The sequence below is a fragment of the Anolis sagrei genome, chromosome Y (genome assembly GCF_037176765.1).
Source record: "Anolis sagrei isolate rAnoSag1 chromosome Y, rAnoSag1.mat, whole genome shotgun sequence".
Lineage (NCBI taxonomy): Eukaryota > Metazoa > Chordata > Lepidosauria > Squamata > Dactyloidae > Anolis > Anolis sagrei.
The window spans coordinates 71,930,071-71,957,175 of record NC_090035.1 but is presented as its reverse complement, the minus strand read 5'-3'; the positions used below and the strand labels follow the sequence as shown (position 1 = coordinate 71,957,175).

The 27,105-nt window shown below is 40.4% G+C and overlaps 2 protein-coding genes across 3 annotated transcripts; both read left to right on the top strand.

The window, feature by feature from the left end:
• Positions 1-392: 392 nt before the first annotated feature.
• On the top strand, positions 393-15,431 carry LOC137095245 (cytochrome P450 2G1-like). 2 transcript variants are annotated; one of them, XM_067461699.1, is made up of 9 exons: positions 393-598; positions 9,721-9,883; positions 9,967-10,116; positions 10,663-10,823; positions 11,583-11,759; positions 12,847-12,988; positions 13,724-13,911; positions 14,448-14,589; positions 15,250-15,431. In XM_067461699.1, the coding sequence occupies exons 1-9, from the start codon at positions 419-421 to the stop codon at positions 15,429-15,431; spliced, it is 1,485 nt and encodes a 494-aa protein (XP_067317800.1). In that variant the 5' UTR covers positions 393-418. The 2 variants fall into 2 exon arrangements, with proteins under 2 accessions (XP_067317800.1, XP_067317799.1); XM_067461698.1 differs by having other exon boundaries at positions 9,664-9,883.
• Positions 15,432-18,993: 3,562 nt separating this feature from the next.
• On the top strand, positions 18,994-26,520 carry LOC132780569 (cytochrome P450 2G1-like). The gene is made up of 9 exons (XM_067461232.1): positions 18,994-19,267; positions 20,640-20,802; positions 20,886-21,035; positions 21,223-21,383; positions 23,024-23,200; positions 24,057-24,198; positions 24,409-24,596; positions 24,804-24,945; positions 25,988-26,520. The coding sequence occupies exons 1-9, from the start codon at positions 19,085-19,087 to the stop codon at positions 26,167-26,169; spliced, it is 1,488 nt and encodes a 495-aa protein (XP_067317333.1). The 5' UTR covers positions 18,994-19,084; the 3' UTR covers positions 26,170-26,520.
• Positions 26,521-27,105: the final 585 nt, after the last annotated feature.

Here is a 27,105-nt window from a genome sequence, read left to right as displayed (position 1 = left end):
AGAAACCATAAATTTCTAATCTATATGTTCCTCAGAGGAAATAGTCACCGTACTATTAACCAGGGAAGTGCTAGACAGAGCTCACTTCCATCTCAGAGGCAGAGCAGTCAACATATTTGTCTTGGTGTAACTATTACATCCTGCTGAAGCTGGTAATGAATCCAATCTTGCTAAAGTGTGATGAACAGGAATAAGAGGGCATAGGTACCCAAAAATGCAGGCACCATGGAGTTGGCTACCTCATTGTCAATATGGTTAGATCCCAGCTACTCTTATTGTTGACTTGTGCAACAAGTCTGTGCAGTTGTGAAATGCAGAAGGGAGTGCTCAAACAGACCTAATAAAAGTCTGTCGAGCCCAAACCAGATGTCCACACTCTGCCGAAAGAGAAGTACAATTGACAGTGATAACCCATGCCATGGAATGGGTTGGTACAATCGTCCTTCTCCTTCTTGTATATTTTTCTTGCCATCTGCTCATATCATCTAAGAGGAAACTATGGCACAAGGGGAGAATTCCTCCGGGACCCACTCCTCTGCCCCTGATTGGGAATTTCCTGCAGATCAAGGCATCCCAAACCTTAAAATCTCTTCTCAAGGTATGGCTTTTTCTTTCTTTCTTCTCTTATAGAAAAAGGAGACCTGATTAGAAAGGAGTGGTTTTTAGAAAGAAGTGAATTTGTTAAACCGTTAGAAAGAGAGGTAAGAACTATTAGGAATGTTGAAAGGAAGATCAGAAGTCATCTTCTATATCATTTTCTTTACTTCCTTTGTCTTTCTTATCTCTCTCTCTCTCTCTCTCTCTATATATATATATATATATATATATATATATGGAATAAACAAAGTTGATATAAATCTCTTCTTAAGATGAGTGGTTGTCCACTGAATTCAAGCTGGACATTTGGGCTCTAATGGGAAATATAGGAAAGGATTAAGATTCACAAAGATTCAGGGACTTCCGGTAGCGGCAAGATGGCGGGTGCCACGGTTTGCTGAGGCTCCTCAGCAACCGCTCCCGTCGTGATCCTAGGTAGAGCATTTGCTCCCCCAACCCAACAGCGAGAGGCGGGTTGGAGCGTCCAGCTGGTGGGCACTGCATGTTGTGATTTGTACTCCAACTCAACAAAGTGTCAACTAACCAGCTGCGCAGGGAACGACGAGGTTACCCGACAGACTAAGCTGTACGGGCCAGCACCAGCCGCTATTTCAAGCTTAAGAGCTCCCAATAGGAGTAAATAAGAAGTAACTAAGGAAAAGAAAGGAGTCTGGACAGCCACGAGCGTCGTCGGGCGTGTTAAGAACTTTACTTACCCGAGAGAAGCTGCTTCCGAGACTACTTGCTCCAACGTGGTGTCGGCGAGACCCCTCCCAAGTGTAAAAGGCAGAAGGATAAGGAGAAGGAGAAAAAGCGCAAGTGGCGGCAGGACAAAGCCAAAAAGAAGCGAAAGCGAAAGCGAAAGCGGCTGAACCTCGCCCAGGCGCCGCGGAGAGACCGCAAACCGCTGTGTGCAACGCTGCAAAGTGGGATGTCGCAAGTGCTGTGAAACGCCCGGAGCACCGCTAGAACCGCGAGCCGGGTCTCAGGATAGCGTGCACAGACGTGCACAGGCTACACAACAACCCTGCCAGAGCAGACTGGAGTAAGCTGCGGATATGCTGAGTGCGGACTGTGAGAGGCCGCGAAACAGCTGCAGAAGAGACACAAAGGCGCACTGGAACAACAAAGCCGTAGCTGGAAAAAGACGAAAGACGAAACCTCAGATAGTCCACGGAGGAACCAAAAAGGGACGTTGCTCTGCTAACTGCCTAACTGCCCAATAAAAGTTCTCGGGAGAACTTTTTGGGAGTTCTTTGAGAAACCCCCCTGCGGCATTGAACAACCACCAAGATAGAACGCGCAAAGACCGTGAGTAGTAAAAAAAAAAAAACAATGAGTAGTGAGCAAGGAGTGAGTAAAGAATATCTTGTGTTTTGTGGTCCGCACTCCTCTCTGTTCTAGACGGTTCTAGACTGCTGTGGTTTCACCAACCATAAGGCGCGCTTGTTGAATGACTATTACCGTTACTGTTACTGCTGAATGACTGCTAACGTTAAACTATTGCTCCACCTGAAACTCAAACTGATATTGATATAGACTGAAAGGATCTGGACTAATCTAAATAGTATATATACGGAACACAAAGCAAGAAGCAAGAAGACTTGATAGCGCCCGACTAAGGAGCGCTGGGATCTGGGGTTGAATCGGACCTTTACTGCACCAGTATTGCATGTTTATGAACTCCCAAACAGCCCTATCCCGATCTGGAGCAGGGACTTACAAATATTTACTCAACTGTAGCAACGGAACTTATTGCTTCACTTAGTACATAATTGTGAAAACTTGATCCCTATGTACCTCCTTATCACCCCTTCCTAATAGTCTCCGTTGCTATTTGAATGCACTAGTACCATTTGTTTCTGAACTTCCAACCAGCACCAGTCTGATCTGGTGCTGAAGCTCATAAACATTACTTAGCTGCAGCAAAGGAATTCTCTGCTTCACTTAGTAGATACTGTGAAGATTAGATCCCTATGTACCTCCCCTGTACCTCTTCCCAATAGTTGTTACTTAGATGTTTTGCTTGTTGTGCCTGCTCATTAATGTATAGATTTGTCTCCTCTGTACCTCCCAACTACCCCTCCCCAACGATCTTCCTAACAATCTCCTTTTTTATTGGTTGCAATTGGCAGATATTGGGGGCAAACCTACATTAATCAGGGTACGGTTTTTGCAGACCTACCTTAGCTGACTCACTGTAATATCTTCGTTACTACAACAGCTTTTTTTTTTTTTTTTTGCATAATACATTCTCCTGCTTCAAAAGACTGAAACAGCATCAGACTGACATTGGTCACATCTAGGAGATACGCTAAGTACTCATTTCACCGACGTATTCAACATATTGTAACTTGCTGATATTGTGTCGACTCATTTCCGGTGCCCCTCCCTGAACCCCTTCCCAACATCTTCTTCATACCCTTCAAATGTACTTTGCGATATTTAATGATATGGTTTAAATGTGAAGGTTCTATACATTTATAATCCACTGTACCACTTAGTGGACACTGTCATGATTTGATTCCCATGTACCTCCCTATTAACCCTACCCAATAGTCTTCTATTTGATTGATGCTCTGCCTGGACGATACTGTGTAGATTTTGTCCCCCTTATACCTTCCTACTACCCCCACTTAATAACTATTCATATTACAGGTTATAATTGGCTGATACTGTGCCGAACTGTCACCTTATTACCTCCCTCTTACCTTCCCTGACATCTCTCAAAATATATCAGTGCAATAATGGCAACTCTGCAAAAAGGGAAAATAGAAAAAGAAAAGGAAAAGGATAAGGAAGTTGAGAAAAAGACTCCACTCAACACCAGGAAAGGCTCCCTACCTGAGGAACCCACAACAAAAGATCTTATGAAAGAATTACTTAAAATACAAGCAGAAATAAAGACAATCCAAAACAATCAAGAGGCACAAAGTAAAGCTAGCAAGAGCGAGACTGAAGCAATGAAGAAGGATATGAAAGACATGAAAGAAGAGCTGCAATCACTGCAATCTCTAATGAAAGAAGAGATGACCACCGTAAAAAATTGAAGTAGGAAAAGTAAAACAAGATAATATAGATCTACTCAAGGATAACATCATAATTAAGAACCACCAGGAAATAGTAAAGAAAAAAGTGAGAAACATAGAAGAGGTGATGGACAGAGTCGAGAATCAGCAGGAAATGATGGAACTTAGAGAAAAAGAGACTCAACTTAGATTTAGAAACGTGATAGAGGAGGAAGAAGAGAACATAAGAGATGTAGTAGTGGAGATGATTACGCAACTAACCAAAAAAAGAAAACCAGATGTCGAACTGGAAGTCGACAGAGTTTTCAGGATACAAACATCACATTCCAGGAAATTTAAAACCCCTAAAGACATTATTGTACAATTGATAAAGAAAAGTACTCGGGATGAAATACTCAGAGAACATTCGAAATCCCCAATACAGCACAAAGGAAATAAAATCGCAATCTTGAAGGAGATACCATTATCAGTACTTGAGAGAAGACGTAAATACTACTTCCTGACCGATGAGTTGAAGAGAAGAAATGTAAAATTCAAATGGGAAAGGAGGGAAGGTCTAACAACAACATGGAATGATAACAAGTACTGGTTAACATCTGAAGCCAAAGCAAGATCTTTTTGGGAGAAGTATTTGAAGAAGAAAAAAGAAAATAAAAAGGGAAACGAAGAGGAAGTAAGAGGGAAGGGTACATTCCACCATAACGACTACATGGACAGCGCAACAAAAAGACTTGATCTCTTAGACGAAGATGACAATGACAACGAAAAGGGAAGAAAAAGATTAAGAGAAATATCTCCAGGAAACTACACCTTTCAGAAAGAAATTACTAAGACAGATATAGGCCAACTAGCTAAGATAAATGATAATGATGGCCAGAAAAATTAGAATTTACTCAAATAATGTTAATGGACTGAACGGCCCATGTAAGAGAAGAAAAATTTGGCACCATCTAAAAAAATGTAACTATGATCTAATCCTTTTACAGGAAACACATATTTCCAATAAACATATATCACACCTAGAATGTAAAGCATTGGGAAAAAGTTATTATGCGTCTGGATCAGAAAAAAAAAGAGGTCTAGTAACGTATGTTAAAGAAAACATCCCCTCTGAGTTGGCGTTTAGAGATTCTGAGGGCAGAATTTTAGGGGTTCTGATAAAAATTGAAGACAAAAATATCTTGGTCTGTAACATATACGCACCCAACGAGGCGAAAAGTAATTTTATAAAAACCCTAAAAAGATACATTCTAGGAACAGATTACGATGACCTATTACTTATGGGGGACTACAATGGGGTGGTGGATACAGTTAAAGACAAATCAACCAATGCGCTAAAAATAAAACAAAAACAATCAGGGGCCCTCCCAAAGACCTTCATAGAACTAAAAGAAGAACTGGGCCTAACAGATATATGGAGGTACCATCACGACAAAGAGATCGATTATACATTTTTTTCCAATAGACACTCAACGTGGTCACGCATCGATATGGCCTGGGTAACAAACACCATCATACCAGATATAACGAAATCTGCAATACTACCCATGATCAACTCCGACCACGCACCCATAGAGCTACAAATTCAAAACCAAAAAGAAGAAAAGACTACTTTCAGATGGCGATTGAACGATAAAATACTTTCAACACCGAATTTAGTGGAAAAAAATAAAGAACTACTGAGTGAATACTTCAATCTAAACATGGAAAAAGATACACCCACTAAAATCATATGGGATGCTCATAAAGCATTTATAAGAGGCCACCTACTTGAACAAGCCGTGAGGATGAAAAAGGCTAGGAACAAGGAACGCGAAAAACTAGAAAGGGAGTTCACCAGACTGGAAGAAAAACTCAAGGCAAACCCAAAAGATACCAAAACATGTCATCAACTAAATATACTAAGAAAGAACATAGATACACTCCAACTAGAAGAGATAGAAAAGAAGTTGAAGTATACCAAACAATTTTACTTCGAAAATGCAAATAAAATAGGAAAAGCACTCGCCAGGAAAATTGCGGTTAAAAAGCAGAGTAGACAAATAACAAAGATAATGGAGGGAGACAAACCCTTATACAAGACAAGTGAAATTATAAACCAATTTACGAAATTTTACAAAAATTTATATAAAGACGAAAATATCCCCAAAGAAAGAATAATGCAATACTTAGCAAAACAAACCATACAAAGAATTTCAGACGACCAAAGAAAGAAACTGAACAACCCAATAACGTTAGAAGAAGTCTTAACAACAATCAAGAAACTACCGTCAAATAAAGCCCCAGGTCCGGACGGCCTTACGACAGGATATTATAAGACTTTCCAAGATATATTAGCTCCCCATCTGCAGAAAGTAACAAACAAAGTCATGGAGGAAGGAGTACTACCCGACACATGGAAACACGCTACAATCTCATTAATCCATAAGAACCATACAGACAGTACTGCAGTAAAGAATTACCGCCCTATCTCACTTCTTAACACAGATTACAAAATATTCACGGCGATATTAGCATCTAGATTAACCAAGGTACTAACAGAAAGAATTGAAGAAGACCAGGTCGGCTTTTTGCCAGGAAGACAACTGAGCGACAACATAAGAACAGTAATTAACATTATTGACTACTACGAAAAGAACATTCAAAAAGAAGCTGCTCTTATGTTTCTCGACGCCGAAAAGGCATTTGACCAAGTTAATTGGGATTTCATTATATGCCTACTCAGAGAAATGGATATAGGGTATCAATATCTGAATGCTATTACTTCCATTTATGCTTCACAACAGACAAAACTAGTCATCAACGGGCAATATTCAGACAGTATAGAAATTCAAAAAGGTACCAGACAGGGGTGTCCCCTATCCCCAATACTTTTCATAACAGTCTTAGAAGTGCTTTTACAGAGAATCTCAATCAATAAAGAGCTGATAGGATTGAAAGTCAAAAACCACACATTTAAAACAAGGGCATTCGCAGACGATATTGTCTGCTTTATAGAAAACCCATTAGATAACATCAATAAATGGCTGAAAGAAATAACAGACTTTGGCGAGGTCGCGGGTTTTAAAATAAACAAAGATAAAACCCAAATAATAACTAAGAATATGAATAAAAATAATAGAGAGAAGCTACAAAACATCTCAGGAATCAAAATAACAGTCGAAACTAAATATTTAGGAATAATAATAGCGACAAACAATGCCCACCTAATAAAAAACAATTACGAAAGAAAATGGAAAGAAATAAAGAAGAAAATTAACTCCTGGAACTCACTAAATCTTTCCCTACTAGGCAGGATTGCCACAATAAAAATGAATGTCCTACCAGACGTCTTGTTCCTGTTTCAAACTTTGCCGGTCCTTAAATCCAAAACCCTCCTTAATAGCTGGCAGAAAGAAATCTCCAAATTTATTTGGAAAAATAAAAAACAAAGAATAAGCCACAGAAATATGATTGATGATAAGAAAAGGGGAGGCTTGTCCCTCCCCGACTTACAATTATATTATGAGGCAGCATCACTAAGATGGATAAAAGACTGGATAACCCTAAGCAAACGTAAAATTCTAGCACTGGAGGGTTTCGACCTACATCAAGGCTGGCACGGCTACTTATGGAGAGGAAAAGCGGAAAAAGAGAAAAGCTTTAAAAATCACCCGAGTAGAGCCGCACTCCTTAAAGTCTGGGATACGTACAAGAACAGACTCTATACGAGAACTCCCCTATGGTTCTCCCCGAATGAAGCTCAGCACCTAAGGGATCTGCCTAGAGAAAAATGGCTTACCTATGCCCAACTCCTGAAAGAATACCCTCGAGAAATCAAATTAAAATCCCAGGAAGAACTCAAACAACTGGATAAATCCATCTCTTGGTTCCAATACCAGCAAATACTAGAGAACTATAGAATAGATGTTAAAAATGGATTCCAGACTCAAGAAACTTTCTGGGATAAAATATTAAAAATCGAAACCAAGCTGATCAAGAGAATATATCAACAATTGCTGACATGGGCAACGGAAACAGAACAGGTGAAACAAAATATGATCCAGTGGTCCAGAGATATAGGTAGATCAATAAATATGTCAGAGTGGGAGGAAGTCTGGCGCCATAAAATCAAATACACATACTCAACTGAGATGAAAGAAAACTGGTATAAATCATTTTATAGATGGTACTACACACCTGATAGGATATCCAAATTTAGCAAAGGAAAAATCAAAAATACCTGTTGGAAATGTGGGAGACATAAAGGAAGCTATATCCACACATGGTGGAAGTGCAGGAAAATTAAAAACTTCTGGCAAGAAGTCAACAAAGCTATACAGAAAATATTAGGAGAGAAAATAAAACTTAGACCGGAAACAATGTTGCTGGGAATCACTGACCCCCTCCAAAACAAAAATTCAGAAAAACTCCTCTTCTACTTTACTACTGCAGCCAGAACAGTTATAGCTAGGGTTTGGAAATCTACAGAAATACCCAGATCAATGGATGCTAAAAGTATGGGACATAATGAATATGGATATCTTAACACATAAAATATCTCAAAATATACCAAAACCACCCAAAACCAACTGGGATAACTTTATAGACTACATCAATAAACTTAACAAGGAAATTAATATCAGTATGATATAGCGAAAGCTCTCAAGGGAATGATTCTATGTATCCGACGTATGACAAATAAAAGGAATAAAGGGCAAACTATTGCCTACTATGATAACAACTGTCCAGAATATCCTTGGAAGTACTTTTAATGTCACAATGGGTTTTTAAGGTGGTGGGTGTTGTTAGAACCGAGATTCACAATTTGCCCCCCCCCCCCTCAGGCAACTCAATCCTAAGGTGCAAAACACTACAGTGTTCTCTCTATTTAGATCCAGCGAACCCAAACCCTCTGCATATTCCATTCCCCTTCCCCCTCAGCACTGCCCCCTATCATCTCTTATTATTGCTGATGAAGAAATGAGAGGGAGGGGAGGGGGAAACAGAGGGGGGGGGGAAGGGAAAAATAAGAATAAAGAGAAACAAACGAAAACATGTAATAAGCAAGAATATTTAAGGGGGTAGAAGGGGGGACAACCAAGATTACGAAAAAATATATATGTGTGTCAATCCGATGCTATGTACGAAAACACTCTACGTCTATTGCTATCTTGTCAGTCTTGTTTGTCACTTGTATATGTATTATGTGTCACTGTTATATGTTTACTACTGTTACAAAATCAATAAAAACTAATTCAAAAAAAAAAGATTCACAAAGATTCTGAGTTGTCTCCTTAAGTCTTCTTTCATCACCATCCATTCTCCTGCACGGGTTTTGAAAAAAATGGTTTTATTAACTGTTTTTCTCTCAAATTTTGTAGATATCCCTATATGTGTACCTGCAAGCAAAATATTGTGTTCTATTTGATGGTGGGACCCACCTCCATGCTAATAGAGACCAGGTAGCCAAAATGTACTTCTTTGATTCCAAGATAATAGTTTGATACACCATAAATTGGCATGACCCCATTCTGTAAACCAGGGATTTGTAATTTGATGACAGATTAGGAATTTTTTGTTAGAGCACTCTAGTGATTGAGCTCAAGGGAGAACACTTGAGAACCTTAAGGTGCATCTATATTGTTGAATTAATGAATCACTTTAATTGCCTTGGCTCAGTGCTATGGAATCATGGAATTTTTTATTTGAAAAAGTCTTTATCATCCTCTGCCACAGAGCAGTGGTGCCTCACCAACCTACAGATTCCATAATTCCATAAATCAAGTTATGGCAGTTCATGAGGTGTCAAGTAGCATGCCTAAATTAGAGATCCCAGCAAGTTATACAATGGAGACATTGCAGTTAAACTTTCAGTAAGATGTAATATATGTTCAGTATGGATACTTTCTCAGTTAGGCATAGAATTTCTTTTTTGAGGATGGATACATTTTTTTCTTTGCAAAAAAGAGAATTTTTCATCCAAAAAAGCATTGTTTCCAGACACCTTTTTGAGCTGGTTGTGATTGTGCAGAACTACATTTTTTGCACTTCTTAGAACACCTTACAAAATGTCAGGATTGTGACAGATATTAATGGATATTTTCCCCTACAGCTGCATGAAAAATACGGTCCTGTTTTCACCGTCTATTTTGGATCACAACCGGTTCTGGTCTTATGTGGTCATCAAGCTGTGAAGGAGGCCCTCATAGACAAGGCAGAAGAGTTCAGTGGAAGGTCTACTGCGCCTGTAATCGAGCGGACCTTCCAAGGATATGGTGAGGCATCCTAGCTGCCTTTGCAACAATGGATCCAACATTTTCTTCTGCTTCACTCGCAATTTCTTTTCTGTGTTCCTCAGGGGTGATCTGTTCCAATGGAAACCGCTGGAAGCAACTGCGCCGCTTCTCCCTCGCCATCTTGAGGAGTTTTGGAATGGGGAAAAAGTCTATTGAGGAACGAATCCAAGAGGAAGCCCAATTCCTGCTGGAGGAATTGAGGAAGACAAAGGGTAAGAGAAGTGCCAAAGACAGGTTGAACCTATTACGATGAGTGAAAATACTAAGCAAGAGGAAAGACATCTCCCTTGGCCTGACAATTAGGACCTCATCACATGGAGATTCATGTTTTCAAGGAACACAGGGAAATCTGTAGGGCAGAGGTGGAAATCGTGAGGCAGCGATTTCTTGCATTACCCGCTTGCCCATCACACACTGGAAAGAGTACCCTTTCTGGCTTGTTCCCACACTGTCCTCAATATTTTCTACATGTCATGGGTAGCCTCCTATGTTCAGAATTCCCCTTTGTAGACCACTTTGCCAATGCAGACAACATGGAACCCCACCGGAAGTAGCTGTGTGTCATGTGATGAGATCTGGTGGCATCTGTCCTATCTACATGGGTGAAGTGTTCTAAGATGGGGATTTTTCCCCATGTGGTGAGTTCCTTAGTAGACACGATGTGTGTGTGTGTGTGTGCGCGCGCGCGCTATTTTTGGCACCATAAGAGCCTTCTGTGGAGTGATTCATCTTTCATTCTCTTTGCTATTGTGCTACAGAAAAGCCTTTTGATCCAACGTACCTCTTCGGCAGTGCAATGTCAAATATCATCTGCTCCATTGTTTTTGGGGACCGTTTTGACTATGAGGACAAGGAATTCAAGGCTCTCCTGAAGATTATATGCAACGTCTTCCGGGAGATGAGCTCAGCTTGGTCTCAGGTACCCCAAAGCTACTCCCTTTGAAGTTATGCTCAGTTTAAAATGGCATAGAAACCCGTAAGTCTTAATCACTATCCTAATTTTCTTCCCCTCCATTTGAACAAAATATTTACTCCAAGATGCACAACAGCATGCAAAATCTTCTAGGAAGGGCAGGTGGAATCCATGCCTTTCTTCATATGTTTTGAACGTCTGCTTTCCTATCACAGGTTTCTTGTTCTCCTACTTTCACTCTTCTAATGCCACAACAACCCAGTTAATAGAGGTATGCAAAATTCCAGGCATTGTTTCAGAGTTTGGACAATTTCAGTAATCCAGAGATACAAATTGCCAAAATACAATGTGTAAATGTGGATGGTTGTGTGTTTGGGAGTGGTGGGGTGATTCTCTCCTTCTCCTCCAAATCAATTAATAAATCATACACTGTTATGCAGTGCAGTCAGACATACACATCACTTTAAGTTGTTTCTTGGAATGACCAACTACTCCTTTTTACGACAAAGTCTCTATGTGTTTCTTTTGGACAATTTAGAATGATATAATCAGAGGAATTTGCATTTGCTTTCCTCCAAGACTGAGAGAGTGTGATTTGCCTAAAGAGCTTAAATTGGAATTTTTTCCTTAAAATCAGTGGTTGACAGGACCATTCTGAAACTTGGCAGGATGTACAGAAATTCAAGTAACTATCTCATTTGGGTTTTTTTAATGATTGTTGGAAAATGGCAAGTAATCCACCATGATTTTTCTCTCCTTGTGCAGTTCTACAACATATATGCTAGCTTCTTGAAATACTTTCCAGGGTCTGACACCAAGGTCTATGACTTGCTGCTAGGTGTGAGGGTCTTCATTGACAAGAGAATCAAGGAGAACCAAAAGACCCTTGATCCCAACTTCCCACGTGACTTTATTGACTGCTTCCTCATCCAGATGGAAAAGGTATTTTGGGGGCATGAAGGTGGTAAAGGACTGTTTTAAGTGTCCCTGGAGAGCCTTTGGAAGTTGGAGTAATAAATCACTTAAGCCTTACAAATTGTAGCAAACTGGTGCTGAATGAGCCAGAGCTAAAGATTGGCACAAAGCCCTTTACATCTTGAACAGATCTGAGCCCAGAAAACAGGAGAATTTGCACCCCTGGAGATGTCCAATCAAACCTGTAGATTCAGGTCCAAGTTCTGAGATTTAGCAGGCCTAGTGATGTATATCCTGAATGATTCCAAAGTGTTCTGAAAGGGAGCAGAAATTCATTTGGTCCATAGAGCTTTGTTCAGTTGCTTGACCGAGGCTGCCTATAGGAAGCATGGGAACAGGAAAATACCTTTCGGGATCAATGTGTTGGACTCTTAGATCTTTAGGCAAGGGCTTTCTCTCAGTCCTAGCACCTTCCCAGGCATGTCTGGTGAGAGAAGTCTTTTCTGTAGCTGTTCCTAAGCTTTGGAACTTTATTGGTAGGAAGTAGGAGTAGCTGTTTGATTATATGTTAATTTCAGCATACATTGTTTAGTTTTTTTTAAAAAAAAACCCAACTTCCATATAGATGGAGAGCTGTCCTGCTGGTCATCTGGATCTACTGGATGACATCTCCCTGCCTCCTGTCAAAGCGTAAGACTATGACATGACAATAGAAGAGGAGTCCTGCTTCTGATTGTCATGGCCTCCCAGGCAGAAGGGGTCTGGCAGATACATAATTCTCCTGAATCTCAACCAACTTCAGAGCAGCCCTTCATTTTTTGGAGTCATTCTGTTACTAAGGGAGGAGGAGGAGTATTTTATCTCCATAATGTTAATGAATATGGAGCAATTATGGTTCTAGAATCTTAGGTTAAGTATCTGTAAGTGCAATGCATAATTGCCAGGCTATCCTTTCCCTACTTTGCACCTGAAGCACAGATGGACAACCATGTTTGACAAGTTGCAGTCCAGGACAGAATTCCCTTTCCCATCCAACCTGCCAGTGGCTTTTCTTGGAATCACTAATGACTTCCTATTGGTTTTTTTGTTTGTTTTTTATTTATTTTGCTCTTAGGAAAAAGACAATCCAGGCAGTGAATTTAATATGAAGAACTTGGAGCTTACCACGGTTAATCTGTTCATGGCTGGAACAGAGACATCCAGTTCGACCTTGAGATATGGGTGCCTGCTACTCATGAAGTATCCTGAGGTGCAAGGTATAGTTATTAGCACTTACAGTTGTCTCACATTTTGAGGTTTAACTTTGGCAGATTTGAATCTTTACCTCTACTGGAAGTTGACCATAGAGCCACACTGGAAGAACTAGAAATCCCCAGACAGAACACTTCTCTAGGAATCTCTAGGACCTCTGGGGCTATTCTAAGCTTTATCTCTATCAGTTTTATGACCAAATTTTACCCTATTTTCCACTTCTTTACACGTCAGTCAATCTTCTGTATCCATAGGTTCTGTATCTATGGGTTTGCCAACCATGGTTTGAAAGTACTTAACAGAAAGTGAACCTTGATTTGGCCACCTACCGAGCCCCATGTGGATGTGTAAGCAAAAGGGGAAGCCTCCCATTGTCCACCTCTGGTGGTTCTTAGAGCAGTTCAAAGCCATGGAGTCATTTCAGAAGTAATTTTCTGTGATGTGATGGGAGCCATTGGGCTCCATGACTCAAGTACTGAACTGCTGTTGCCACCAAACAAAAATTTGCAGTGTGATGAGGTCCAATGAGATGCAAGAGTTGAAGAATGGGGAAAACTAGATTATTTTCCCCTATAAGACAGGGAAAACTACAATCGGGGCATGCAGGTTTTGAGATGGGGAGGGGGTGCCAGTCTCCTGCAATTAATATTTAGATATTTCATACCACCCTTTCGTCATGTTGGAAATAGAATCAGAGAGTCAGAAACCCAAGGAGTTAATTCTATACATATGTTTAACAGCAAAAGTGCATGAGGAAGTTGATCGAGTGATTGGCCATAATCGTGTCCCCAACACTGAAGACCGGAGCCAGATGCCGTATACAGATGCCGTCATCCATGAAGTGCAAAGATGCAGTGATCTCTTTCCTATGAGTGTGGCCCACATGGTTACTCGTGACACTGAATTCAGAGGATACCTCCTCCCTAAGGTACAGTAATGGGGTAACCAGGAAAGAAAGCAGGAGGCCGGGCGTGAGCAGCAGTCATCCTACCTTAAAATGTTTCACTGGAGAAAAGTAGGATATATGTAACCTAAGCATGAGCAATATCAGAGCATTGCTAAGATGGCCAAAATGTTTATGAGGAAGAACACATGCTTGGAGAGATTGTAGCAGTTGCTTATGCCTGAGTCTACAGTGAAGGCTCCACTGAACCTGCTCTTCTTCCTTTTCCCAGGGACACATAGGACTTTAGTGTAGATAGACTAGTTCTGGCCTTGACCTTGAATCCAGAAAAGAAGTGAGGAGGGCAGTGAAATGCAGACAATCTCAAACATTCTGTTATCTTCTCATAGATTACCTAAATGAAACTTCTGAGCCAGCAGAAATGGCTAAGTTCATAGTTTAGGGTTCCATGAGCCAATTGAAGAATTCCATGCAGGAAGCTCTCTTCCGGAACTCAAATTTTGCAGTATTTTGCAGTATTGCAATATTGAGCTCATAATTCTTTAATTTTCCTATCCCAGGGGATGGAGGTGTACCCTGTGCTCAGTAGTGTCTTGCATGACCCCACAATGTTTAAAAGCCCTAATGCTTTCAACCCAGAGAACTTCTTGGATGAGAATGGACGCTTCAAGAAAAATGAGGCCTTTGTGCCATTTTCTGCAGGTAAATATCTCCTAAATAACCACATTCTCGTTTGTTTGTATGTTATCCCATGCTTGCTTTCAGAATTTTGTTGTTGTGGGTTCCTGTATTCACCAATAGCAGATACACAACACTGGGTGAGGTTTAAGACCTTTTCCTTATACTTTGTGGATTGTATGACATGATTTTACAGCGTCAACTGCTCCTTTTGTCTGCCGCCTTCCTAAATATCTACTCCTTTCACACTCCCACTTTTTGCAATAGGTCTCCATTATGGGAGGAATTGGGGGTCCTTCATATAATGCAGGTTGTTTTAGAAATAGATATAAGACAACAAAATTGCTGGTTGTGAGGCAAAGTTCATGAAAATTCAAGTATATTATGTACAAGGTGAGAGGACTTGGGGGAAAAGGAACATCTGAGTTGTATGATTCCTCAAATCAGACCCTCCCCAGAAACCAATTACAAGGTGGAAATGAGGGAAATATTTTACAAATAGATATAAAACAATGAGTTACTGGCTGGAGTGGAGAGACTATAAAAAGCCAAAGATGCTGTGGACAAGGAACGTGGGGGGACATGAGGTGAAATTCTCTTTTAGTTGTTTCTCAGAGGCATCTAATTATAAAACGCGATGTGCCTGTCCTTGCCTCCTGACACATTCTCATATTTTTATTACAGGGAAACGAATCTGTCTAGGAGAATCATTGGCCCTCATGGAGCTTTTCCTCTTCTTCACCACCATCCTGCAGAGCTTCCACCTGAAGCCCCTTGTGCCTCCAGAGGACCTTGACATAACCCCCTGTGAGAGTGGCTTAGCCAACATCCCACCCTTGTACGAGCTCTCTGTCATCCCTCGCTGACCCCAAACCCCCTTTCTCCTTCGGTTTGGGATTCTTGTGTCAGCTGCATTCATACCCTCCACCAGGAGGGGGAAAGGCAATACCATGTATACTTGAGTATACGCTGACCCGAATATAAGCCGAATTCTGGCTGTAACCACACAATGTTGACCAGGTGGTTTGGCTCACTCCCTACTGCATTGATCCTTACATCACTTCCTACTTGTTACGAGGGGTATTTTTAAAGTACGGTCCGATTTGTTGTAGACACTAGTAGTTTGCGCGCATACCGCAACAAGCGTGTGCATCGTGTACCGGCATGCCTCGGGAACAACTGTGCTCAGTTTCCGCTCTGTAGCTAACCTTCACGGTTCTGTTCTGTGCTTTAAAAATGTTTAAGACTATCAACTCACCCGCCGCATGTGAGGTTCGCTCAGTGATACGGTTTTTGTCAGCAAGGAACCTGCCTGCTGCAGAAATTCATTGACAGATTTGTGAAGTGTACGGTGATACTGTTATGAGTGAAAGCAAAGTGCCTAAGTGGGTACGACAATTCAAAGATGACCGTGACAACGTCCATGATGAGGACCGCTCTGGTCACCTTTCTTTGATTACAGACAGTTATCAGAGCAGGCGGCAAGTTTTTATGAAGAGGGTATTTTAAAATTGGTTCAGAGGTATAATAAGTGTTTGAACAAACTTGGCAACTATGTCGAAAAATAGAGTGAAGTATGTACTTTCTGAAAATAAATTTACTTTTTTAAAATAAACTTTCGTTGTGTACTTATGTTCCAATGGATCTTACTTAAAAAATACCCCTCGTACTTAAGAAATGAACTCTAACAAGAAAAACATAGGGATCCTGAGTATGAAATAATCATGAATACATAACAGTAGGTTAACTGCCTTAGTGAATTTCAGCCAAACTATATATCTTTTGTTTTGGTTTTGGCTTCATCATAACCTAACAGACTATTTATTTATTTACATTTATTTATTTACAACATTTCTACCCTACTCTTCTCAACCCCCGAGGGGCGGACTCAGAGCGGCTAACACTGGCAACAATTCAATGCCGCAATATCACAATATAACAACAATATAAAATAATAAATACACATTATTAAAAACAATAACATTAATTATACAATCACATTAACATTAATTATATAATCGTGATCTAAGGACCATGAAAATGCAAAGAAGCTCACAGGCCCGCAGTATCAGAAGGCTATGGCTCATTGAATTCTTATTTAATCTAGCAATAAATCATCATGCGACATATTCCTAGAGGGCCATGTCCTGGTAATGAAGGCCTCCAACTTCTCTCAACTTCATTTTGAAAAGTGATATGCTGAATCTGCACTGGTGATGCACAAGCACTTCCCAAGCAGATGACAAGTCTCTGCAGAAGATAAAAGGAATGTCAGAACCACAACCTTGTAAATTTTGCCATCCACCTTGACTGCCTTTGCACCCTTGCATTAACTACAAATGTCCCCCAAAACCACCTTAGAAGCTTGCCATGCCAACCATGTTAAAGGGTGATACCTCCATCTACTTCCTACTATGGTGCACTGGTGGGAAGGAGCTGAACACATAATCCAATTCAGCAGTGCCTCAAAATGTGTTTGGCTGGTGTGGTTGACTGTTTCTTGACCTGGGTTGTTGTTTTTTTTGGAGGGGGGGGGTATATTAGAAGAATGTTGTTACATCATCAAAGTTTCATTTCCCCAGCAAGGTATTGACCCATATGTATAGTAGTGCATGGCATCAGCAGAGTGCAAAAAGAATGGATGCCAAGAAAGACAAGAATGGAAGAAAAACCAAAGTGCAAGCTAAAACAGTTCTTTAACAACCACCTATGAGCATTTGGTCTTTTTCTGACTTTTTTTTTTATCTCATTGAGATCCTTCCATCCATTTTCCTTTCTTTTAAACTTTTTGAAATAATACAACTTATTACAAATATACTTTGATTTTAATTGATTCAAACAAAACATGCATGATTAAGCAGATCCTTGTTTGTCACAAGTCCTGGATCAACTTCACATCCACATACTAGGATTCAGAGATTGTGTGTTTGGGGGCGGGGAGGGAAGACTCACATAATCAGGTTGCGTTACATGCCACAGATACAGAAGAATGTTGTAAAACAGCACATTCTCGAAAGATTGTGTTTGTTTGCAGAAGGTCCCCATGACCTTTTGAGAAACAAACAAGTCAAATGCGGGCTAGGCAAAACTACAGTTAGGTGGATCCGTAATCGGTTAAGCAAATGAACCCAGAGGGTGATTCTCCCCAATGCTTCCTCTTCATCCTGAAAAGAAGTGACGAGTGGCATGACATAAACAGGGTTCTGTCCTTTGTTCAGGATCTTTGTTAATGACTTAGATGAAGGGTTAAAAGGCATAATAATCAAGTTTGCAGAAGATACCAAAGTGGGAGGGAGCCAATACTCCAATACTCCAGAGCCAAAACAAACAAAATGAAGTTCATCAGAGACAAATGCAATATACTTCACTTAGAATTTTTTTTTGTAAAGATACAGAATTGGGGGTGACTGGCTCAACAGCAGTATGTGTGAAAAAGATCTTGGAGTCCTTGGGGGAAGGAAGGGGAACATGAGCCAACAATGTGATGTGGCGGCAAAAAGGCCAATGGGATTTTGCCCTGCATAAATAGGATCTAGTGTCTAGATCCAAGGAAGTCATGCTAACCCTCTATTCTGCTTTGGTCAGACCACACCTGGAATCACACTGTGTCCAATTCTGAGCACTGCAGTTGAAGGGAGATGTTGACAAGCTGGAATGTGTCCAGAGGAGGGCGACTAAAATGATCAAGAATCTGGAGAACAAGCCCTATGGGGAGTGGCTTAAAGAGCTGGGCATATTTACCCTGCAGAAGAGAAGGCTGAGAAGAGACACAGTAAGGGCCATGTATAAATATGTGAGGGGAAGTCATAGGGAGGAGGGAGCAAGCTTGCTTTCTGTTGCCCTTGAGACTAGGACATGAAACAATGTCGTCAAACTACAGGAAAGGAGATTCCACCTGAACATTAGGAAGAACTTCCTAACTTTGAAAGCTGTTCAGCAGTGGAACTCTCTGCTCCAGAGCGTGGTGGAGGCTCCTTCTTTGGAAGTTTTTAAACAGAGGCTGGATGGCCATCTGGCAGGGGTTCTTTGAATGTGATTTTCCTGCTTCTTGGCAGGGGGTTGGAATGGATGGCCTATGACGTCTCTTCCAGCTCAATGATTCTATGATTCTGTGACTGAAAATAACTTCACATTCTGTGCCACGGGTTAAGATTTTAATAACTACAAACTTTAGTAAATGTTCACTTAAAGTTATATTCTAAATTATAAAATATAAAATAATTAGATATTGAATGACTAATTGTAAAACTGAAGAAATTTGATCACATTTGGTAATAATAATAGACTTTATTTATAACCCCCCCTGAAGGAACTCATATATATATGAAATGTGGATGTTAACAATGGGAAGTATGGTTGGATCTCACTTGCCCATACTGTTGACTTATACTCTAAATCTATGCAGGTCTGAAACTCAGAAGGCGGTGACTAGCTACCACAATAAAAAGACCAAAAGAGCTCTCTCAGATGGAAACAGTGTCTTCAACTGGACGAAAGAGAAGGACAGGAGACAACCTGCATGATGGAATGGACTGTTGCAGTTGCCTTACTCCTTGTTGTCCTCATTTCTTACTATCTGCTCCTATCATCTAAGAGGAAACGGTTGCACAAGAGGAAGCTTCCTCCGGGACCCACTCCTCTGCCCCTGATCGGGAATTTCCTGCAGATCAAGTCAGGAGAAACCTTAAAATCTCTTCTCAAGGTATGATTTTTTTTTTTGGACTTTTGTGAAAAAAGAGATCATCTAACTTTTGGGTATATACAATCTGAATATGAATAACATTGCTGAAAACAGTGATTGTCCCTGGGATTTATTCTGGGTGTTTTGGATGTAATTATCACAAGAACAATTATTTTCTGTAGTTTTCACCCTATTGTGGAGGAAGGAAGTATTGTGATCCAAGATTTCCACATTCTCAATTGTTTTGGGAAATTATTGTGTGCAGAAATACGTATGAAATTTTAAATGTATGTATTGGATGGTGGGTTGCACAAAACTTCCAACAATTTTTTTTTTCTGAAACCCTCATATGGCTCTTTGGAGAATCTTTTGGTGCACAAAATGCACCGCATTGCTTCCTCGCCCATCACTTATAAAATACAATGTGTTAGACACCCAAAATAGACTGTTTTTGTAAAGAAAAATTCCAATTTTGGTAAAAAAAGCACGAATCTATATAAATAAAAATTAATGTTCATTTGTGGGATTAACGTAAATCAAAAATCACTGGACGAATTGACACCAAATTTGGACAAAAGACATGTATCAGGCCAGCAAGTGACCATCACTCATAAAAACACTGAAAAACACAGCAGAAGAGACTTAAAAAGCCCAAAAACAAAAAAATTACAACACATGCGCAAAACTGCACACACACACACACATATATATATACACACACGCAAACACACATATACACAAATATATATACACACACATATATGCACAATCAGAACACATATACACCGACTGTGCCACAGCAACATGTGGCAGGGGATGGCTAGTTTCACATAAAAATGGATTTCTGGACAGGAGTTCTTTTGGGAGTGGTGGATAAAATGGTTTTCATTCAGGTAATTTTTTATTCACAAAATAACTGTTTCCAGGTATATAAGTAAGGTTGTTGTTGTGCAGAAATGCTATTTTGTGTTTGTGTGTGTGCATGTGCAAATTTTGCATTCAAAACCATCTAAATATCTATATCCAAGCAGTTTTTTAAATAGAAAAAGCTAATTTAAACATGGAAAGCAGTATGGCATTACTATTTCTGCTTGTTGCACCATGTCTTGGTTCTGGACAACTCTCTCAGGAGGAAAGGTTGCACACTGTCTATGTTTTGTACTCCTTCATTGTGTTTCTTTGGTGGCCAAATGTTTGAGAAAGTTGGGATTTGGAGGAGAAAAATGACGTGTTCTGCTCTGACCAAGCCCTTGCTTTAAACTGAAAACAAAACTCCATATTAAGAGTCAGTATACTGTGAAATGTACTCCTTGACCCCAATTGAGGAAAAATCCTTCAACTTCAAGGACACCATTAAAATGCATGCCCAAACAAGAGAATTGTGTCCCTACAGATTCGTGACAAGTATGGCCCTGTTTTCACTGTCTATTTTGGATCACGTCCAGTTCTGGTCTTATGTGGACATGATGCTGTGAAGGAAGCTCTGATAGACAAGGCAGAAGAGTTTAGTGGAAGGATTACCACGCCTACACTTGAGCGGACCTTCCAACAATATGGTGAGCCATCCCAGTTGTCTTTGCAATAATTGTTCCATCTTTTTCTTCTGTTTGCCCTGTCATTTCTTTCCTACTTCCCTTAGGGGTGGTCTTTTCCAATGGAGAACGATGGAAGCAACTGCGCCGCTTCTCTCTCACCACTTTAAAACATTTTGGAATGGGAAAAAAATCTATTGAGGAACAAATCCAAGAGGAGGCCCAATTTCTGCTAGAGGAATTGCAGAAGACTAAGGGTAAGAGAGGTTCCAAAGGCAGGCTGGACTCATTCTGTTCAGTGACAGTACTACAATTACTAAAGCAAGGAGGGTTTACAGCTTCCTTTGTCCAACATATAGTGGACAAAGTGTGCATTGGGATCCTATTCTTGACAACAAAAGGACCTTCTCTGAAGTGATTCTTCATTCATTTGCTGTACTGCAGAAAAGCCCTTTGAACCCAGCTCCCTCCTCAGCCGTACAGTCTCCAACATCATTTGCTCCATTGTTTTTGGGAACCGCTTTGATTATGAGGACAAGGAATTCCAGGCTCTCATGGAGATGATGCACAATGCTTTCCAGGAAATGAGCTCTACCTGGGCCCAGGTACCCTTCAGCTACTTCCTTTGAAGTAATGTTCAATTTAAAAATGCTTAGAAAACCATCGATCATGGTGTTCTTCTCTTCTCACCTACCAAATTTCATCTCCTCCCAACTATTTCTGTACCTATATGGAATTTTTAGTCACATCTCCTATCCAGGTACTTTCTTCTTTCACTATCCTTCCTCACTTTCATCATGAGTGTTCATTCTCTTTCCCCCACTTCTTCCCGCAATACGTTTTTATTTCTGATTATAATACACATTTTATTGTCTCACTTGAGTGATGATTCAGATTTCTTGTTCCTTTCTATTCATCCATCTTGATTATTGAGGGAAACCGAGTCATATTCAACTTGCTTTTGGGACCCAGATTTTGAAAGGTCGAACAGGACATAGGGTTACAGCCTGTACTTGACGGGATAACACTCCCCCTGAAGACACAGGTTCGTAGCTTGGGAGTGATCCTAGATTTATCACTGAGCCTGGAACCCCAGGTCTCAGCGGTGGCCGAGAGAGCTTTTGTAGTGCACAATTAAAACTTGTGCGACAGCTGCGCCCATACCTTGGGAAGTCTGACTTGGCCATGGTGCTCCACACTCTTTTATTTATTTATTTATTTCAAAGTTTTATATACCGAGCTTCTCACCTCATAAGAGGGACTCAGCCCGGTTTCCAACCATAAAAACACATACAATCGGTAAAATATCAAAATACACATTACAATAAAACATTTAAAAAGCACATATATTTAAAACTACAGTGGTCAGTCGTCATACTAAAATCGAATATACACCGTCTTCCATCCAGATCATTGTCTCATTCTTCGAAAGCCTGTCTCCATAACCACGACTTCACCTGTGACATCCCGATAACCACGACTTCACCTGTGACATCCGGAACAAGACTTCACTCTTGTTACATCCCAATTAGACTACTGCAATGCACTCTACGTGGGGTTGCCTTTGAAGACTACCCAGAAGTTTCAATTAGTTCAATGATCAGCAGCCAGGTTACTCACTGGAGCGACATACAGGGAGCATACAACTCCTCTGTTACGCCAGCTCCACTGGTTGCCGATTTACTTCCAAGCACAATTCAAGTGTTGGTTTCAACATTTAAAGCTCTAAACGGTTCTGACCCAGACTACATGTCTGAACATATCTTCTACTATGAATCATCATGAAGTTTAAGATAATCTGGAGAGGACCTGCTCTCGATTCCACTGCTGTCGCAAACGCAATTGGTGGAGACGAGAGATAGGGCCTTCTCAACAGTGGCTCCCCGTCTGTGGAATTCCCTATCCAAAGACATCAGACTTCCCACCTCCCTCCTGTCCTTTAGAAGGAAACTCAAGACTTGGCTGTGGGACCTTGCATTTGACCATTGAACAGCAGCTTGTATGAAGAAGACATAAGCAATTTCGAAGTGACAATGAGTTGGCCTGGACCTGGATTTTAATTGGCGTGTTTTAACAACTATTTAATGTTTTGTTTTAATGAATTTGTTGATTGTTCTTATCATTATGATGGCACCAAATGGTGTTTGCTGTGAGGCCACCCTGATTCCCCCCTTGGGAGTGAGAAGGGCGAGTACAAGTATATGAAATAAATAACTCCCTAACCATGGTTTCTATCTTTCTGCAGCTTTATGACATATATGTCAGCTTCCTGAAGTACTTTCCAGTCCCACTCAACAAACTAGATGACTTGATGGAAGAACTGAGGCTCTTCATTGCCAGGAGAGTGAAGAAGAACCAAGAGACCCTTGATTCTAACTCACCACGCGACTTCATCGATTGCTTTCTCATCCAGATAGAAAAGGTCCGTTGTTAGTGCATGAAGGTGGTGGGGCTCTACATTAAATGTCCAATACTCCTGAAATCAGGGACATATTCCTTCTCACTTAGGGAGATGGGATATTTAACCTACTATAATTGCTTTCAATCAGAATGTGAATGCACAGCAGAACAGAGGTTGAGCACTGCTACCACAAGTATGGGGAGGGAAGGAGGAAGTGTACATGGAGTCCTTGTATACTTCCTTTGCTTTCTCACCCCAAAGGGGACTCAGGACGGATCACAATGTACACGGCAAACATTCAATGCCATTTTAAGATATACAAGACAGACAGACAGACAGATAGTGGTATTTTGGCATTTTTCAACTTCATTGCCTGGAGGTTATGCTCGATTCCAGCCACAGGAGGATGCTGTCACTTCATCCACTATGACACCAAGTCATTTTGATCATAGTATTTCCTCTTTGTTCTTTGTTCACTGGTATTTCTATGGTGTCATAAAATACCTCCCCGCTGGTACCTAATTTCTCTACTCACAGCTCAGATGTTTTTCAGCTGCTTAGGTGGACAGTCAACTAGCCTTAACAGTTGGTTGCTCAATCTGACTCGGCTTTGAACTTGCCACTTTCGGCTCAGCAGTGATCTATTGCTTCTGGCAATTAACTATCTGTGCTAGAGCTCGGCCTTTGCAAGCAACAAACCAATTAAATTTTCCAAATTGTTGTAAGCACCCCTAGTGATGCATATCTTGGGTAACTACAATGTGCTTTAAAGAGGAGTATTTATAACAATGCTCAAAAACCTCAGGTAGCCCAAAGAACCTATGTGGTTGACTGGGACTGACTATAGATAACGTGTCCTATTCTTTTCTGTTATCAGGAAAAAGGGAATCCAGGCAGTGGATTTGATATCAAGAACTTGGAGATGTCCACCCTTTGTCTGTTCTTTGGGGGAACAGAGACAGTCAGTTCCACCTTGAGATATGGCTTCCTGCTTCTGATGAAATATCCTAAGGTGCAAGGTATTGTTCTTAATATCATATACAGTGAGCCCCATTTGCAGGTTTGATGAATTTTAGTTTTTCCAGTGGGACTCTATGGTCAATCTCTGCCAGAAGTTGACCATAGAGTTGCAGTGAAAGACCTGCAAGGTGTTGTTGCTGTCATTTATAGAATATCAGTTCCCTTTGAGAATTAGAAACCCAAGGAGTTTCTTTGAATACATTTCACAGCAAAAGTGCACGATGAAATTGATCGAGTGATTGGCCATAATCGTATCCCAAACATTGAAGATCGGAACCAGATGCCATATACAGATGCTGTGATCCATGAGATACAAAGATTTAGCGATCTCTTACCTCTGGGTGTGGCCCACATGGTTACTTGTGACACTGAATTCAGAGGATACTTCATCCCTAAGGTACAATATTGGGGTAACCAGGACAGATGGGGGAGGCCTAGGGAAGTGTTGCCTTCATACCGTAATTGTACCCTAAAATGTTCCATGGAAGAAAAACTGCAAGCATTGGGATAAATGGAAGAATGCAGTACAATGTATTCTGTTTTGAAACTGCACTTTTGCAGTTCTGAGCTCATAGTTCTTTCTTTTTCTTTTTCTTTTTCCCAGGGGATGATAGTCTACCCGGTGCTGAGCAGTGTCTTGCATGACCCCTCAATGTTTAAAAACCCCAATGTTTTCAACCCAGAGAACTTCTTGGATGAGAATGGGCGCTTCAAGAAGAATGATGCCTTTGTGCCTTTCTCCTCAGGTAAAATTCCCTAAACTCAACAAGGAGGAGAAAAATCATATTTTTGTTCGTTTGATATCCCATGCTTGATTTTAGATTACTTTTACAACCTGTATCTGTGAGTCTCTTTATTCTCCAACAAAATGCAAAAATGTGTAAAGTTTAAGATCTTTCTCATGTACTTGGCTGTTTACATTTCAAGATTTTATAACATGGTGCCCATTTCTTCTGCTTCTTTATGCAAAAAAATCTGCAAAGCTAGTGGCATGTTCTGCACAAAATATTATATTCTGTGCAGAAAATGTTTTTTTCTTACACAAAAAGTTTTTTTGTAAGCAATAGAATTTTCTCTACAATATTTTCTGTACAGAAAATGTTGTTTTCTGCACAGACCATCTTTCTTGCATTAAAAAAACCTCTGTATGCAAATTTTGCACAGAGTAAGTGGTATTCAAATGGTTTTCAGGACTTTCTTGAAATGGGAGAAGTTGCAAAAAATACTCATGCTTCCTTTGAGAACAAAATGAAGGAAGAAGAGCACTCCTACTTACAAGTAGCTCTATAGGTAAGAATCCTGACACATTTAGAAATAAGACTGGATGCCTTGAAATTTAGAGAAACTACACTCTAGGAATCTCTAAATGATCAATGAAACCAGTAGCAATGATATGAGCGGAAATATAAGATCATGAGATTGATGGTTGAAGGGGGAAAGTCCATAAAAAGCCAAAGATACTATGAACAAATCCTCTTTTTATTGTCAAAGGCTTTCATGCCCGGAATCACTGGGTTGTTACAGGTTTTTCGGGCTGTATAGCCATGTTCTAGAAGCATTCTCTCCTGAAGTTTTGCCTGCATCTGTGGCAGGCATCCTTAGACGTTGTGTGGTCACAACCTCTGAGGATGCCTGCCACAGATGCAGGCAAAACATCAGGAGAGAATGCTTCTAGAACATGGCCATGCAGACTGAAAAACCTACAACCCAAATACTCTTTTGGTTTCATCTCAGGCTGCATTTGATCACAAAGACCTATCTCCTCAGATCCTCATATTTTTCTTTCAGGGAAACGAATCTGTCTGGGTGAATCATTGGCCCGCATGGAGCTTTTCATTTTCTTCACCACTGTACTACAGAGTTTCTACCTGAAGTCCCTTGTGCCCCCCGAGGACATTGACATCACTCCTCTGGAGTGTGGTTTTGCCACCATTGCACCTTCGTACCAGCTCTCCGTCATCCCACGTTGAGCCTGAGGTCACTTTTCCCCTCTACCTGGAATTTTCCCCTCTACGTGCATTCCAAGACTTCACAAGAGTCTCTTACATATAGGTTGATTAAAAAAGAAATGTCTTTCATATTTCACCTCCACATTTGAGCTTGTGGTACTAGGCTGCTATCAAAATCACAGCTGGGGAATATGGATGCCTTTGATCAATTCCAGCATTTTATGCTTTCTTAGAAATCACTCTTCAATTTTATGAAAGTATCTAGAGTTAAATGTTTATGAATATTGAGTATGCTTTGAAATTTTCTCATCTGGAATCGCCTTAATTCCACAGCTACGAAGTATAGTTGGCTCTCTCTATTCATGGACTGAATCACCCGCAGCTTGAAAATATTAAAAAAGAATAAAAATTGAAAAATAAATTTTGATCTTGTTATTTTATATAAATGACATCATACAACTACACCTTTTTGTATAATTGGAATTGAGCATCTATGGAGTTTAATATCACAGGAAGTCCTGTAACCAAAATACAGTTCCAATCCCTATTCATGGGGCAGCAGCTGACTGATAGCTCAATTCTCTGCCAAGAGTGATCTCCAATGTAATACCTACACGGAAGGCTCATGTCATAGTTCCTTCTTGTACCAGAGATCACTCATGGCAGTGGGGTGCTAGAAACATCAGTCGGCTGAGGAATAAACTCACATCAATCACAGTGGATGCTGCCTGTTAAATGGGAATTGGAATAGGATACATGTAGGAATCCTAAATGTGAACCATTCAGTAATGCCTTAGCAACTCTTGGTTAAATGCCTTTTTTTTTTTTAGCTTTGGCTTCATCATAAACTTTCAGGCTCATTTGATCTAAGGATCACTGTGATACTAGAATGCAAACAGGCTTCCAGATCAGTAGCATTAGAAGGCTACGGTTCATTGTGCTCAAATTTAAGCTTGC